At 34.5% G+C, this 18,111-nt stretch overlaps 1 protein-coding gene across 1 annotated transcript in view; it reads left to right on the top strand.

Moving 5' to 3' along the window:
• Ift80 (intraflagellar transport 80) overlaps positions 1 to 14,949 on the top strand; it is a 130,920-nt gene extending 115,971 nt beyond the window's left edge. The window contains exon 20 of the mRNA XM_077793983.1: positions 13,494 to 14,949. Within this exon, the coding sequence (XP_077650109.1) occupies positions 13,494 to 13,604 (111 nt within the window). The 3' untranslated portion in view covers positions 13,605 to 14,949. The remainder of the gene's footprint in view (positions 1 to 13,493) is intronic.
• The last annotated feature ends 3,162 nt before the right edge of the window (positions 14,950 to 18,111 follow it).

Raw genomic sequence — 18,111 nt, 5'->3', positions numbered from 1 at the left:
ACGGTCTCAAAATAATACGTACAATGAGCTATGGCTGTGGCTCTGTGACCCTTAACTCAATTGCTAGTTAAAAAAAAAAAAAAAAAAAAAAAAGAAGAGGGCTTGGGGTATAGCTTAGTTTGTAGAGTACTTGCCTCTCATGCACAAGACCCTGGGTTCAATCCCCAACACCACAAAAAAAAAAAAAAAAAAAAAAGAAAGAAAGAAAGAAATCCCAGTATTGAGATAAAATTTAACTGTAGGAAAATAGCTTTGGGGGATATCTGTACTACTTGCTGATCGTACACTAATCTAGTTATACTCTATCATCTATGTGTTTCCCTTATTTCAAAACTAAGAGTTGAATAGACAAGTTTTATTTAAAAATAATATTGAGAGGGCTAAGATATAGCTCAGTGGCAAAGTATTTGCCTTGCTTTCGAAAAGCCTTGGGTTCAATCCCCATTTCCAAAAAAACCAACAAAATAATAATAATAATATCGAGAAGCCAGACATGGTGGTGCACACCTATAATCTCAGCAACTCAGAAGGCTAACACAGGAGGATCATAAGTTAGAGACTAGCTTCAGCAACTTAATAAGACCCTGTCTCAAAAAAATAAAAAGGAATGGGGATGTAGCTCAGTTGTAAACTGCCCTTGGGTTCAATCCCCAGGACCACAATTAATAACAACAATAATAATGATTTCTCTTAATTATATTTTATTTTTAAATTATATTTTATTATCATTAACAATAAAATGGGAATATTAATCATATATTACATATAATAGAGCATAATATATTTATGTTGCATAATATAATCTATATTACCTGATTATTATATATATATATGTATTTATATTATGATTGTATGATAATGTTAATATTATTTATAATAAAACTATTGTTAACATTATTATTATTGGGAAATTTATTCTAAATATCTGGTGAATTCTGTTGGGCTGACAATGCATGCCACATGAATGTTCATGAATAAATGGAATCTACCAGTTATTAGAGAAGAAAATAGATGTTTGATATACATTCATGTTTATGAGCCCTGAAATGTTATTTGGACATTTCTAATTTAAAATATGGAAGTCTGTGATTATACAAGGTGTACTATTTTCCAATAAATCTATTGTTTAGATTCATTGTACGTGGTCTAGAATGAAGTTCAGTAAATATTTACAAAATATGTTGTAAGTCTAGCAAATAAAACCCACTCAGGTAATACATTAACTGTATTTAATACATAACTCCTTGCAAGAAGAAAAGCAGAAGATCCAAGAAATACTTAAAACATTATATTAGGAAAAAGAAAGTGAAAAATATCAAACTCATTAGCAGAAATTGAGAAAGTATAAAATTTTGAGGACAATCCAAAAGAGTCAACACTGCAGTTTGGAAAAATCACTTTATTTAATTACTACCAATGCTGCCTTCAGGTTTTAAAGCTTTACAGCAGGAATTGTTAGGGGATTATTCATTTGCTGGCTAATTATTATCTTTTATTCATTTAGTATTCATCAAGTGCTTCCTCCAGATAATTTTTGTTCTCTTTTTGGTGCCTAGGATAATAATAAGTAAACATGTTAGAAACTGGCCCTGGTTTCATGAAGTTTATGTGCAAATGTAGGTGACAAGTTTTATAGTTGTTAATTTCAATTCTTATAATTGTTTTGAAGGAGGCTAACACGGCAGAGGAAAATCTCTGAAGTGAGAAAGATTAAAAACAACAGAGAGACTGACTTTAGACAGATTGCAAGTTCAGGTCCAATTTGGACCTGTCTCACAATTAAAAGGGCTAGAGATGTAACTCAATGGTAAGGATCCCTAGTACTGGGGAAAAAAAATCCTGATTCCTAAAAATAAATGGAAACTTAAAATTTTCCACAAAATTGTCTAAAGATTTTTGTCATTCATCTAAAGAATATGGGAATAAGAAGGAGCAAATATATGGGGTTTTGAAATAATAGGGAGGAATTCTGAGTGACTGCCCTAGGTTCAGAGTAATTGAAAACTGATTATGACCAGACATTGAAGGGTCTTCATACCATATTAAGGAAATGGACTTTGTGGGCTGGAGATGTGGTGTAATGGTACAGCTTTTCCTAGCATCTGCAAGCACCTGAGTTCTATCCCTAGCACCAAAAAACAACCTAACAAAAAAAAAAAAAAAAAGGACTTCTTAAAAAGGGCAATGAGAAAAGTTGGAGATTTGTTAATCGAGAAACTGACTTGAAAGATAATTTCAGACATGAAAGATTAGAGATGAGGGTAGTAACTAGGAGACCAATTGGGAACTTACTATAATAGTCCCACCAGGAGATGGAAGGGCAATATTAATGTAAAAAAGAATTCAACAGTAAAATTAAGAGAACAGTTGTACTTGGGGGTAGGAAGAGAGATGATGAGGTAAGACAAAGCATTTGAGAATGACTTCAAATTAATCTAGATAAAGAATATGTGAGAATATAAAAGTTGTGAAGCCTTGAGTATAAGTAACGTGAAAATATATGTTTTTTGTTTTTAAAGTTTGAAATGTCTAGAGTATCCAGGTAAGCATCTCTGGTAGCCAATTGGAAATACAAATGTGAACATCAAAAGACATTGTCAAAGGAGAAATCAGAGCCAGACAACCAAATTTCTCATGACCATATACTTGAAGATGTATGAATTGCTGGGATCTCGTAGGGGAAGTATGAGAAAGCTTTTGTTAGAACCGTGGTGACTATTGACATTGAAGAGATTGTTAAAGGAAACCAAAATTTGATAACCCCAAATGGACCTCTTTGACCTAATATTTTTTTGTTGTTGTTGTTGTTAAAGGCCATTAAGAAGCAGAAAATTGAGGAATAGCTCTTATCCTCCCTCCTTTTCATATAAAAATAGGATATGAATTCTCTCTCCTTTACCAGAGATAACTATCAGCTCAAAGATGGCACCAGAGATCTTGCTCTTTTAGCTTATTCTCATTTTGTTTATCTTCATAATTTCCTGCCTCAGGAAACCTAAAACAGCTTTCCTTTGTCTTGTCACTTCTCTGAAATCTGTTGTTCTTTTTTGGAGATGCTGTATAAGCTACAGTTCTAAGTCACTGTTTTTTGAGTTGCCTTTCATTGAGGTTTCTCCTGAATGATGTACCCTGCCCACTGTAATAAACTTGCTTGTTTTTCTCTTGTTTGTCTTTTGTTTTAGGGCATTTATAAAGAATAGAAACCAGAATCATCTATAAGAGATTTTTCAAAGATAGTGCTCAACAAGTCCAGAGAATGTTCCTGTGTCAGGGTCTTGTTCTTTCCTATGATAGCTAGCCCTTCCCCAGGTGTGCACATGGGTTCACTCATCTCCTTCAGGTCTTTTTATTTTTTACTTTTTTGGTACTAGACAGGGTCTCACTAAGTCTCTTAGGTCCTTGTGAAGTTGCTCATCCTTCTGCCTCAGACTTCTGAATGGCTGGGATTACTGATGGGTGCCACTGTGCCCAGCTTCTTCAGATCTTAAGTTTGACTTTTAAGAGATAGCAGTTTTTAAGATCACTATTGAAATAAAACCAGAAATCCACCAAGTAAATTGATAACAATGCAACCTACCCTACTCCTGGCACTCACTGTATCCCTTCCCTGTTTTCAAAACCCTCAGCACTTCTGACCTACTATCGATGTTATTATCTTGTTGTCTGTATCTTCCATTAGTATCTGTCTTTATTACCTCTCTATGAAGATAGTGGTTTTTATCTTTTTGTTCACTGCTGAGGTCTTGTACCTAGGACAATCCTTGATATACACTCAGTGTTAAATATTTGTTGAATAAGTAACTGAATCATACAGAGAAGGTATTTGGATAAGGACTGAAAACAGCTGATGGTGGCTTTAGTGAAAAGTTTCTGGGGCTGGGGAAGTAGCTCAGTGATAGAGTGCTTGCCTAGCATTCATGAGGCCCTGGATTCCATCCCCAGCAACACACACACACACACACACACACACACACACACTATTTCTGAAATATAGCAGGAACATAGTCATAATTCATTAGTCTTGGGAGAGAATGAGAGTGAAGAATAAGAAGAATGAAGTGGTAACTTGCAGGGGGATGGAATTAGAGACAGGAAGATGAGAAGGAGCCAATGAAGAGAAGGAAAATGAATGCATAGTAATAATAGAAGGCAGTGTTCTAGAGAAGTTAAAGAACATATATGATCAGGGTCATATGTGAAGAGGTTAGTCCTGGACAGAAGGGAAAGAGATAAGAATGATAACAGGTATAGGTAAGTTTGTGAATATAAAAGAGAAAATTAAGTGAATCCATGCTTGATTCCCATTATATTTTCTCTAAAGAAAGAAGCTGATTTTTTAGCTGAGAGTGAAAAGAGATGCGATACTGGATGGAGAGCCATTAGATATAATTTTGAAATTGCTTCTCTGTGAATGAGAATTGACCAGAGACCAAAATAAGAATATTGGTACTCCCTATAATAAACAGAATGAATTTTAATGTAGAAATTACTTGACAACTGCCAGAGAACATCCTTATCTAAAACCTACTATGAAAAATGTTTTCTAAGGAATAAACTCTAGAATATTTTTAAAAAACTGGATAAATGGCAAAGTGGAAGTAAAACATTTATTTTCAGTAGAATCCTATCAATTGGCACCCTCACATATATTATAACAGGTAGGTAATATAGATGTACTTCTGGTACAACAGAACAACAGTTATTCAGAATATCAGCAATATATCATTTTATTGTGATTGATTTGAGAAATATATGTTAAGTCAATTTAAGGCTGGAAGGTGGCCAAAACATTCATCAAGTTTCTTCTTCCTCTTTATGAATGTTTTGTTCAACGTGGAAATGAGTGTTTTGCCATTTTAAAAAACCAAGTTTTGGCTTGATTGAGAAACAAGTCTTTCAAATAATCTAACATTTGCTCTGTTTTTCTTTTTCTTTTTTTTTTAATTTCTCCCTTTCATTTGTACTACTCATTTATTTTCTCTTTCCTCCTTTTTTATTGTTGTATTATAGTTACCCATAATGATGGGATTTGTTGTTAGTTTTTAGCGGTTCACACAATTTGGCCAATATTGCTCCTAGCACTATCCCCCACCTCTCTGCCTTCTATCTGCTGTGCCTCCCCCTTTATCTTATTTCCTTTTGATTTGCATGAGATCCCCAATGCCCCCCCCCACTTTGCTTTTCCTTGTTTCTCTATAGTTTCCACATATGAGAGAAAACATATAACCTTTGACCTTCTGAGTTTGGCTTATCTAACTTAACATTAATGATCTCTAGTTCCATACATTTTCCTGAAAAGGCCATAATTTTATTTTTCTTTATGGCCAAATAAAACTGCATTATGTAAATATACCACATTTTTTTTTTACCCATTCATCCATTGATGGACATCTAGGCTGCTCCCATAGTTTGGCTATTGTGACTTGGGCTTCTATGAACAAGGGTTTGATGACTTTCATTCTTTAGAATATATACTAAGGAGTGGTATAGCTGGGTGATATGGGGTTCCATGCTAATTTTCTTTTCCTTTTTCTTTTGGTACCTAGGATTGAATCCAGGGGTGCTTAATCACCAAGCCACAGCCCCAGTCCTTTTTATATTTTATTAAAGAAAGGGTTTTGCGGGTTGCTTAGGGCTTTACTAAGTTGCTGAGGCTGGGTTTGAACTCCTGATCCTCCTGCCTCAGCCTCCCAAGTCACTGGGATTACAGGCATATGCCACCACACCTAGCTGCCATGCTAGTTTTTTGTGTAAGACCATAGAGGTTGTACTAATTTACAATCCCACCAACAGTGTAAAAGCATTCCTTATTCTCCACATCCTTTCTAGCATTTATTATTATTTGTAATCTTGATGACTGCCATTCTGACTGATACAAGGTGAATCTCAGTGTAGTTTTGATTTGTATTTCCCTAATTGCTAATGATGTTGAACATTTTTTTTATATATTGACTTGCCATTCCTATTTTTTCTTTGAGAAGTGTATGTTTAATTCATTTGCCCATTTATTAATAGGGTTATTTTGTTTGGGGGTGTTAAGTTTTTTGAGTTTTTTATATATTCTAGATATTAATCCTCTGTCAGAAGAGTAGCTAACAGAGAGTTTTTCCTATTCTGCAGGTTCTCTTTTCACATTCCTAGTTGTTTCCTTTACCATTCAAAAGCTTTTTAATTTGACACTATCCCATTTTATTAACTCTTGGCATTATTTCTTGAGCTTTAAGGGGTCCTATCAAGAAAGTTGTTGTATATTCCTATAGGCTGGTGTGTTGACCCTACATTTGTTTCTAGGAGTTGCATAGTTTCTGGTCTAATTCCTAGGTCTTTGATCCATTTTGAGTTGACTTTTGTGCGGGGTGAGAGATAATGATCTAGTTTCATTCTTCTACATACGTATAACCAGTTTTCCCAGCACCATTTGTTTACAGCTGTCTTTTCTCCAGTGTATATTGTTGGCCCTTTTTTCAAGGATCAAATGATGGTATCTGCGTGTATTTGTCTCTGTGTTCTATTCTATACTATCAGGCTATGTGTCTGCTTTTATGCCAGTACCATGCAGTTTTTGTTAACATAGCTCTATAATATAATTTGAAGTCAGGTATTGTGATGCCTCCAGGATTGCTTTTTTTGGCTTATAATAGTTTTGGCTACTCAAAGCCGTTTATTCTTCTAAATGAATTTTAGGACTGTTTATTCTAATTCTGTAAAGAATGTCTGTCATTGGTATTTTTAAAAAATATTTATTTTTTAGTTGTAGTTGGACACAATATCTTTATTTTATTTATTTATTTTTATGTGGTGCTGAGGATCGAACTCAGGGCCTCACACGTGGTAGGCAAGTGCTCTACCGCTGAGCCATAACCCCAGCCCCAGTCATTGGTATTTTAATGAGATTGCATTGCATCTGTATATTGCTTTTGGCAGTAAGGTTATTTTAACAATATTAGTTTTGTATATTCATGAATATGGGAGGTCTTTCCATCTTCTGAGGTCTTCATTAATTTCTTTCTTCAAATTAATTGTAGAGGTCTTTCATCATCTTGGTTAGATTTATAAGTTTTTTTTTTTTGAGGCTATTGTGAATGGAATTGTTTTTCTGATTTCTTTCTCATCAGATTCATTGTTGGTAAATAAGAAGGCCATTGATTTTTGTGTTGATTTTGTAGCCTGCTCCTTTGCTGAATTTGTTTATTAGCTTTAGCAGTCTTTTGGGGAGTTTTTTTTAGATCTTCTAGGTATATGACCATATCATCTGCAAACATTGATAATCTGACTTCTTCCTTTCCTATTTTCATCCCCTTTATTTCCTTTTCTTGCCTAACTGCTCTGGCTAGAATTTCTAACACTATATTAAAATAGGAGTGGTGAGAGCTTTTGATATGAATGTGATACTAGTTTCATAGAATGAATTTGGAAGTGTTCCATCCCTCTCTATTTCATAGAATAATTTGAGGAGATTGGTATTAGTTCTTCATTAAAAGATCTGGTATAACTCTGCTGAGAATTCATCTGGTCCTGGGCTTTTCTTTTTTGGAAGACTTTTTATTACTGATTTTATTTCATTACAAGTTATTGGTTTGTTTTGGTTTTCTGTGTCCTCTTGATTTAATTTTGGCAGAACATATGTGTCTAAAAATGTATCCCTTTCTTCTGGGTTTTCCAATTTTTTGGAGTGTAAGCTTTCAGAATAGTCTCTAATGATCCATTGGATTTCTGCAATGTCTGTGGTGGTTTCTCCTTTTCCATCTCTATTTTTATTAATTTGGGTCTTCTCAATTTCTTTTGGTTGGTTTGGTTGAAGGCTTATCAATCTTCAATTCTTCTTTTCAAAGAACCAACTCTTTGTTTCATCAATTCTTTGTATTTTTAAAATTCTCAAATTCAATGATTTTTCATCATTTTCTTCTTTCTACTGGTTTTGGAATTGGTTGGTTCTTCATATATTATTAGGTTGTTTATTTGGAATCTTTCTGATTTGCTTATATAGGCACTCATAGCTCTAAAGTTTCTTTTTAGAACTACCTTCATAGTGTCCCAGAGGTTCTGGTATTTTGTATCATGATTCTCATTTGAGTCTTAAGAATTTTTTAAGCTCTCTCCTGATTTTTTCTATCACCCATTTATCATTTAAGGATGTATTGTTCAATCTTCATGTGTTTATATAGTTTCTATATGGTTTTGTTGTGTTGATTTCTAATTTCATCCCAGTATGATTTGATAAGATACAATGAATTGGGATAGGATTATGGCATTGTGGCTGAGTGGTAGAGTGCTTGCCTAGAATGTGTGAGATACTGGGTTCAATTCTCAGTACTGCATATAAATTAACAAAATAAAGTCCATTGACAACTTAAAAAATATATTTAAAAAGATGCAATGACTTTATCAAGATTTTTTGTATTTTGACTTACTTCCATCTTAAAATAGTTTTTGTTTTGTTCACAGACATTTATCTTCTAGTAGAATAGGAAATCTGTTAATTTACCTATTTCCCATATTATAGATAATTGTGTGGAATTATTTTTTAAGATGGTGATCAAAAATGTCCATAGTGTACTTCTTAGAAATTTATATATAGGGTATTGAAATAAAAAAGAACAAAATACTTAACTGTGTCAACTTCCAGCACACAGAGAAAAGAGGTGTGAAGTTTTGTTAAGGATAAATTAATATTTCAGTTACTTAAGGTAGATCTGTTCAGGCAGCAAGTAGTACCTCATCTGGTTTAACATCAATTCAGCTTCTCTAATATGGAAGTCAAAACCTATTCACCGTTGACTTAATCTCAGGGTCTGAGGTTTATTTTATAATAAATTTGTTAGTTTAATCTAGTCTTTAAAGAAGTTGGGGCCTAATCCCACATGATGGAGATTAGGGCCTACTTTTTCTTCTGTTGGACACAGGGTCTCTGGTTTTATTCCTAAGTCCTTGATTCATTTTGAGTTGAGTTTGTGCATTGTGAGAGGGATTTAGTTTCATTTCTTCGAATATGGATTTCCAGTTTTCTCAGCACCATTTATTGAAGAGGCTCTCTTTTCTCCAATGCATGTTTTTGGCACCTTTGTCTAATATAAGATAATTGTAATTTTGTGGGTTAGTCTCTGTGTCCTCTATTCTGTACCATTGGTCTACCAGTCTGTTTTGGTGCTAATACTATGCTGTTTTTGTTACTATTGCTCTGTAGTATAGTTTAAGGTCTGGTATAGTGATGCCACCTGCTTCACTCTTCCTGCTAAGCATTGCTTTAGCTATTTCTGGGTCTCTTATTTTTCCAGATGAATTTTATGACTGCTTTTTCTATTTCTATAAGGAATGTCATTGGGATTTTGATCAGAATTGCATTAAATTGATATTGTGCTTTTGGTAGTATGGTCATTTTGATAATATTAATTCTGCCTATCCAAGGGCAAGGTAGATATTTCCATCTTCTGAGGTCTTCTTTGATTTCTTTCTTTAGGGTTCTGTAATTTTCATTATATAGATCTTTCACCTCTTTCATTAAGTTGTTCCCAATTATTTTTGTGTTTTTTTTTTTTTTTTTTTGAGGCTATTGAGAATGGGGTAGTTTTCCTCATTTCCCTCTCAGGATTTATCACTGATATACAGAAATAACTTTGATTTATGGGTATTGATTTTATATACTGCTATTTTGCTGAATTCATTTACTAGTTATAGGAGTTTTCTGGTGGAACTTTTAGGGTCTTCTAGGCATAGAATCATATCATCAGCAAAAAGTGCCAATTTGAGTTTTTCTTTTCCTATGCGTATCCCTTTAATTTTTTTTCTTTCTAATTGCACTGCCAGTGTTTCAAGAGCCATGTTAAATAGAAGTGGTGAAAGAGATCATCCCAGTCTTGTTCCAGTTTTTAGAGGGAATGCCTTTGATTTTTCTCCATTTAGAATGATGTTGGCCTGGGGCTTAGCATAGATAGCCTTTATAATGTTGAGATATGTTCCTGTTGCCCCAAGTTTTTCTATTGTTTTGAACATAAAAGGTGCTATATTTTGTGAAATGCTTTTTCTGCGTCTATTGTGATGATCATATGATTCTTATCTTTAAGTCTGTTGATGTGGTGAATTACATTTATTGATTTCCATATGTTGAACCAGACTTGCATCCCTGGGATGAATCCCACTTAATCATGGTGCATGATCTTTTTGATGTTTTTGTATTCAATTTGCCAGAATTTTATTGAGAATTTTTGCATCTATGTTCATTAGAGATATTGGTCTGAAGTTTTCTTTTTTGGATGTGTCTTTGCCTGTTTTTGGAATCAGGGTGATATTGACCTCATAGAATGAGTTTGGAACTGCTCCCTCTTTTTCTATTTTCTGAAATAAATTGAAGGGTATTAGTATTAGTTCTTCTTTAAAGTCTTGTAGAACTCTGCTGTGTATCCATCCGGTCCTGGGCTTTTCTTGCTTGGTAGACTTTTGATGGCGTCTTCTATTTTGTCACTTGAAATTGATCTGTTTAAATTGTGTATATCATCCTGATTCAATTTGGGAAAATTATATGACTCTAGAAATTTTTTGATGCCTAATTATCTTCCGTATTTCTGTAGTGTCTGTTGATATTTCTTTTTTTTTTATCACCTATATTAGTAATTTGAGTTTTCTTTCTCCTTCTCTTTATTAGCATGGCTAAGAGTCTGTCAATTTTATTTATTTTTTCAAAGAACCAACTTTTTGTTCTGTCAATTTTTTCAATTGTTTCTTTTAATTTCATTGATTTCAGTTCTTATTTTAAATATTTCCTGTCTTTTACTGCTTTTCGTGTTGATTTGTTCTTTTTCTAGGGCTTTGAGATGTAATGTTAAGTCATTTATGTGTTGACTTTTTCTTCTTTTAAGGAATGAACTCCATGCAATGAACTTTTCTCTCAGAACTGCTTTCATAGTATCCCAGAAATTTTGATATGTTGTATCTGTGTTCTCATTCACCTCTAAAATTTTTTAATCTCCTCCTTGATGTCTTCTGCAACCTGTTGTTCATTCAGTAACATATTATTTAGTCTCCAGGTGTTGGAGTGGCTTTTATTTCCTATTTTATCATTGATTTCTAATTTTATTCCATCATGATCTGATGGAATGCAGGATAGTATCTCTGCTTTTTTATATTTGCTAAGAGTTGCTTTGTGGCATAGTCTATTTTAGAGAAAGATCATGTGCTGCTGAGAAGAAAGTGTATTCTCTTATTGAAGGATGAAATATTCTATGTATGTCAGTTAAGTCTAAGTTATTGATTGTATTATTGAGTTCTATAGTTTCTTTGTTCAGCTTTTGTTTGGAAGATCTATCTAGTGATGAAAGAGGTGTGTTAAAGTCACCCAAAATTATTTTGTTGTGGTCTATTTGACTCTTGAACTTGAGAAGAGTTTGTTTGATGAATGTAGACATGAGGATGGAAACCACTGCTTGCTTCCGCAGTCCATGTGAGTGGTATGATTTTTCCCAACCCTTCACCTTCAGTCTGTCAATGTCTTTGTCTATGAGATGAGTCTCTTGGAGGTAGCATATTGTTGGGTCTTTTTTTTTTTTTTTAAATCCAATCTGTTAGTCTATGTCTTTTGTTTGGTGAATTTAGGCCATTAATAACATTCAGGGTTATTATTGAGACATGATTTGTATTTCCAGACATTTTTGTTTATTTTTGGTGTATAACATGACTTGGTTTCTCCTCTGATTAGATTTTCCTTTAGTGTAATACCTCCCTTTGTTGATTTTCATCATTTTGTTTTTCCATTTCCTCTTCTTGGAATATTTTGCTGAGGATGTAACTTTTGTTTATCATGGAAGGTTTTTATTTCATCATCAAATCTAAGCTTAGTTTTGCTGGATATGATTCTTGGTTGGCATCCATTTTCTTTCAGAGTTTGGTATATGTTGTTCCACAACCTCCTGGCTTTGAGGGTCTGGGTTGAAAAATCTGCTGAGATACGAATTGATCTCCCCTTATATGTGATCTGATTCCTCTCTCTTGTGGCTTTCAAGATTCTATCCTTATTCTGTATGCTAGGCATTTTCATTATAATGTGTCTTGGTATAGATCTTTGTAATTTTGTACATTTGGTGTCCTGTAAGCCTCTTGTATTGTATTTTCCAATTCATTATTTATGCTTGGGAAATTTTCTGATATTATCTCACTGAAGAGATTGTGCATTCCTTTGCTTTGAAACTTTGTGCCTTCCTCTATCCTAATAACTCAGATTTGGTCTTTTAATGCTGTCACATAATTCTTGGATGTTCTGTTCATGGTTTCTTACCGTCTTTACTGTGTGATCAACTTTATTTTCCAGATTGTACACTTTGTCTTCATTTTCTGATGTTCTTTCTTCCAAGTGATCTAGTCTGTTGGTTATGCTTTCTATTGCGTTTTTTATTTGATTTATTGTATCCTTCATTTCAAGGATTTCTGTGTTTTTTTTCAGGGTCTCTCTTTCTCTCAATAATCTTTTGCTACCTGTATTTGCTCTCTTATCTCTTTGTTGGACTGATCATTTTTTCCCTGTATTTCCTCATTTAGATTATTCTTTAATTCACAGATCATTTTAATTATGAACCTTCTGAACTCTTTCTCTGACATTTTAATAACTTCGCTGTCCATGGGTTCTATTACTATAGTATCCTGGTTTGTTTGGGGCACTTTCCTCCCTTGTTTTTTCATGTTGTCTATGGGTCTTCCTTTCTTGCAGTGTGGATCTGAGATATACAGTTTCTTCCCTATATTCTTATAGTACTCATGCAGATTGTCTGTATCTCACCTTGATGTTGGGCTTCTAGACCCTGCTAGTATCCCTCAATGTGTGCTACTGCATCTAAAGGTGGTGGTGGCAATAGCCGAGGTAACTCGAGATAATAGTTAAGGTGCCCCAAGTTGGAAGCAATGTCTTACAGAGATGAGGCTGAAAGGGTGGGCCTCACACTCCCTTTGGCATGCCTACTCTGAGATGCAGCTGCTTCTAGTCCCTGTCTACTGTCAGGGGCTAGTGCATGGGGAAGGCTATGGCGATGAATACAGTGTCCCAAGATGGAAGTGTGTTAGGTAGGCTTAGGCTTCCAGGTGGCAGGGCGGTGGGCCGAGTGCGAACTCAGACTTACCTGGGTCCTACACAAGTCAGTGTGGATGGATCTGGGCGGGGCCTGGGCTCCCACAGTAGTCTGCTGATTGGAAGAGGCGGTCCAATGCCAGAAGCTGGGCTCCTGTGGGTGTCTGCCCCATGGGTGGAGGGGTGAACCAGGGGCCTTTTATGAGCCTGGGTCCCACACAGGCTGGAGTGGGCGGTCTCTGGGACTTTTTCAATATAGAAAGGTATAATTAGATTTTGGCCTTTTAGATCATAGTGACTCTGCTTTTTGTTATATAATTGTTCTGTTTGGTTTTATTCTTCAAGATACTTCATGTTTTTTGAGCATATTTATTCTTGGTTCCTTTGGATTTTAAAAAAATATCTCATACTAAATAAGCATGTGTTTTCTTTCCTTTTATTATAGCTTCAAATAGATTGGGAGAAAATCAAAGCCAAAATTGAGATGGAAATTACTAAGGAACGAGAGCGATCATCAAGCAGCCTGTCCAGCAAGAACATGGGGCTAAAGCACTAAGTGACATGCTAACCTTTAAAAATGTTATCTTTTGAAATTAATTTTGACTAGACAAAGATAAGCATGTTTTGGTTGCTAAAGAAAAATGCATCATCTTTAAATAATAATGAGCACTTTCTGCATATTAGTAAAAGTACATTCAATTCAGTAAGGTTAAGTGCAGAATAATTGATGTAATGCCATCTTTTATATTTTTCTAATTAGCCATTTCTTTATACGTCTCTATACCTGTTGATTACATTCCAGTTTTTTCTTTATTACTTTATCCCTGAATCTTCAGTTTCAACAATTTTAATGCTGATAATAGAACATTGAATTCTTTAAAATGTATGCTATCATTAATTTATTTGACCTCCACATTGTAAAACACCTCCAAAATTTTATAAAAAAAAATGATAATGATGGATTTTTGAAAATGTGTAACAATGTAGACACTTGAATACTGAAGTTCATAGCAGCATTATTTGAATAGTAATGGGTGAAAACAACTCAAATATCCATCAACAGATGAGTGATAAACTAGTGTGGTATGCACATACAATAAAATATTATTTACTGTTACCATGAAATTAAATTCTGTTACATGCTACAAGATGGAAAAATTATGCAAAATGAAATAAACCAGACACAAAGGTCTAATAGTCTGTGATACTACTTATATGAGAATAAGCAAATTCATAGAGACAGAAAGGAAAATAGTGATTATCAGTGATCAGAGAGAGGGGGAGGAGTTTATCATTTAAAGGACATAGAGTTTATGTTTAGGATAAACAAATTCTGGAAATACAGATAGTGGTTGTGGCCTCACAACATCATAAATATTAATGCCTCTGAATTATAGTCTTAAAATGATTAAAATGCTAAATCTTATTATGTAAATTTAACATAATTTAAAAAACATACATAGAATAAGCAAGAGGTATTTCCTTTATTCCTCTCCTGACTTGAGAATGATCTGGCTATAGGCCCTGGGAATCTGAAAGATTTGTGAAAATCTCCTTAGTTAATAAACCTATTTGACTAGCTTTAACTCAGTATGTCCCAAAATTATTATTACCACAAAAGCTTTTTAACAATAATACAAAGATCCCTTAGAAAGCCTCCCATGAATTTGTATTTTGGCAACAGTACATTATAGAGTGGGTATGTGCATATACATTGGAAAAGGATTAACTCTTTTACCTTCATTTTAATTACTCTTTAGTTTTTTTCTTTTATAAAAATGTTCTTTACTTTTCAACACATTTCTTTTCTGAAATGTTGGAATATGCTATTCTTGATGCAGATGCTGGATGTAAGGATGTATTCAGTTTGTGAAATCTGACTAATCAGTTTATTTGTAAGTTGTCCTGAAAAGTTTATATATGCTTTCTATATTGTTATATTTCAATGAAAAGCTTAAAAATAAAATAGTTTAAAGGATAAATTTTATGTTATGTATATTTTACCACAATTAAAAGAAGTAAAAAATACTAATGACAGGTTTGTGTTTAACAAAAATTTTCTGATATCCTATAATTCAATTCCATTCTGACAATGACTACTTAGAGTTGGCATTAGATCCCACAAGTTAAATGTCAAGGTCCCCAACAAGATTGCCCTTTCTTCAGACACCATCTGTAAGTAGAGTCCCTGGCCTTCTCTGAAGTCCCTGGGTTACCTGGACTTGTGTCTGAGTTGGCTGCACATTTAGGGGTTCCTAAAACCCCTCTTCACATTTGATAATTTTTTAGAATGATTCACAGAACTCACTCAAAGTCTTTGCTTAATAGTTTTATTTGAAAGGATACAACTCATGAAAAGCTACATAGAATAAATGCAAGGTCTGAGGGGGCTTTTGAGGTAGGGTGGAAGGGAAGAGGAAGGGACACAGAACTTCCATATTCTCTCCCTGTTGAATCTAGGTGCAGCATATTTCCAGCTCATAAATGTGTTTACCAACCAGGAAGCCCTTTAACCCAGCCTTCCTGTCCTGAGAGCTTTTTTTTTTTTTTTTTCAATTAGGGTTTCATTACATATGCATTGGCTATGCAACTGAATTCAATATCCAGGCTCCCTCCTCTGATTGGAGATATAGTAACTAAAATTCCAACCTTTTGATTTATTTATTTTTGGCAACCAGCCTCCTTATGGCTACTATCTAGGTCCCCTCCCCAAAAATCATTTCATTAGCATAACAAATACTCTTATCTCTCAAGGAATTTCATGGATTATTTTGAATTGTCTGTGTTAGGAACCCTCTTTTCTCACCCCATAAAAGACCAGATATATATTTTTATTTTTTGGTGGTGCTGGGTATTGAACCCAGAGCCTTGTACATGCGAGGCAAACACTCTATCAACTGAGCTATATCTCCAGCCCCAGATACATTCTTTGTATACCACAGGCCTCCCCTGGTCTTTGACTATAGGAGTTTTTTTTTGTTGTTGTTGTTTTCAGAAAATGTATTGGGATTTAGTTTTTTTCCCTTTTTATTGGCATATTATAATTATACTATGTTTTATAGCGAAAGGATCATTCCTGACTGAGCCTAACAGATATAGCAACATTTGTAGTTTTCCAACATACTTAACAGTATCAGCATTATAATCTTACCCACAAGGCCAGCGGTAGTAGACATTATGATAGGTGTAACCTGAGAAATAAGTTTTTAAATACTGGTACATTACTAGAGTTCCATCTAGTCCCTAATAATTAGTCCAGTCCATCATTTTGAATGATCAACATATCTCCCAGTATAAAATCACTATGATTTGCAGGCTTCCATTTGATCATGTCAGATTCTAAATGAAAAAATGGTCTCAGCAACACAAGATGTCACCATTTAGGCATCTGGTATAATTGAGCTAAGAGTTAATGTCATCTCTTCCTCTGATCCTCTTTTGAAGCATTAATGTAATACTGGAATTCTCTATTTAATTCATTTATTCATTCCTTCACCTTTAGCTACTATTTCTACTTTTCTAAAATTTATACTCAAACTTTCAACCTTTGGAAGGGACTGTATATTTGGCCATTGTGCCGCTCCAGATTCTAGGCAATAATAGTAATCTAGCAAGTACTTCTTCTTCAATCTATTCCATGTAGAGTGTAATTACATAAGTACAAAATTAACGGGCTGTTTCTACCAGTTATCAATATAACTATATTCATGGTTAGCTTCAGTTTTGCCAAATAGGGTGCTCTGGTTTGAATGTCCCCTCCGAAACTTAGGTTGAAATTTAATTGCTACTGTGAAAGTATCAGGTGGGACATTTATAAAGTATTTAGGTCATGAGGACTCTGCCCTCATGAATAAATAAATTTTTTTATCAAAGGAGTGGGTTAGTTATAAAGCAAGCTCTCTTGAGTGTGTATTCTCTTGTTTCTCACCTTCTCACATGCTTTCTTGCCATGTAATGCCCTCCATCATGTTATGACACAGTAAGAAGTCCTTCCCCTGATGCTGGCACCTTCATGCTTCTCAGCTTCCAGGACTATGAGAAATAAATTTCTTTTCTTTATAAATTATCCAATTTATAGCATTTCATTATAGCAGCAGAAAATGACTAAGACATGGATGAAGGCACAACCCATCTCCATCAGGCACTTAGGAATTCTGACATAGAGATTTAAAGTAGTATTTCAGTTTTTTGCTTAGGAATCATCCCTGCTTCCATTACTTGTAGCTGCCACCCTGGTCCTAGGTCACTGCATCAAGTAGGAAAAAGAAAATGGAAGAAATGTGAGCAAGAAAGGAAAAAGTAGAATCATAGCAACATCCTCTCCATTTTTAGAATTGTATAATTATGCCAGTATCCTTCCCCAGTCTCTCTTCCCCAGATCCACCAGAAAAGCACAAGAATCTAATGCAGACAGTCTGTAAGCACATATTCCTGAAAACATGTAAGCCAGCCCTTCATGCCCGTATCTCCCCCTATTTAAAGATTCAGTTACATGTTCTTTTTTAAAAAATCTTTTTAGTTGTTGATGGACACAATACATTTATTTGTTTATTATATGTAGTGCTATGGATCCAACCCAGTTCATCACACATGCTAGGCAAGCACTCTACCCCTGAGCTACACCCTACCCCAATTGCATGTTCTGATTCTCCTTTGAACTATTACTCTGAGAAGGACATCTCTCTGTCATTGTTAGATATCGGTCTTCCTTGGTTTGAAGAAATATGCCTTGGTGGTTGAATTGGTGCAATATCTTCTCTTCTGTTTTTTAATAACACTCTGAACATTAGCATCTATCCCCAAATAAGCAAAACCACTCCAGAGTACCTGTTTCTGCCAGGATTCATATGTAGCTTCTCCCAGGTCTACTGGTATCAGTCCAGCTTATCAGTTAGGGATAGGGTTTTCCCCCTAGAGAATATGTGCCAGAGCCATCTATCTGTAGTTTCTGTCTTTCTGACAAAAAGAATAGTTCTAGTGCACATTTTGTTCCTCAGCAGATACAAGAAGAACATGTCTATATTCAGTCTATTTCTGCATTACCTCAGAGCCCTGCATCAATT

The sequence above is a fragment of the Urocitellus parryii genome, chromosome 2 (assembly GCF_045843805.1).
Source record: "Urocitellus parryii isolate mUroPar1 chromosome 2, mUroPar1.hap1, whole genome shotgun sequence".
NCBI lineage: Eukaryota > Metazoa > Chordata > Mammalia > Rodentia > Sciuridae > Urocitellus > Urocitellus parryii.
The sequence above is the reverse complement of the archived record's forward strand: the minus strand, read 5'-3'. Positions and strand labels throughout refer to the sequence as shown.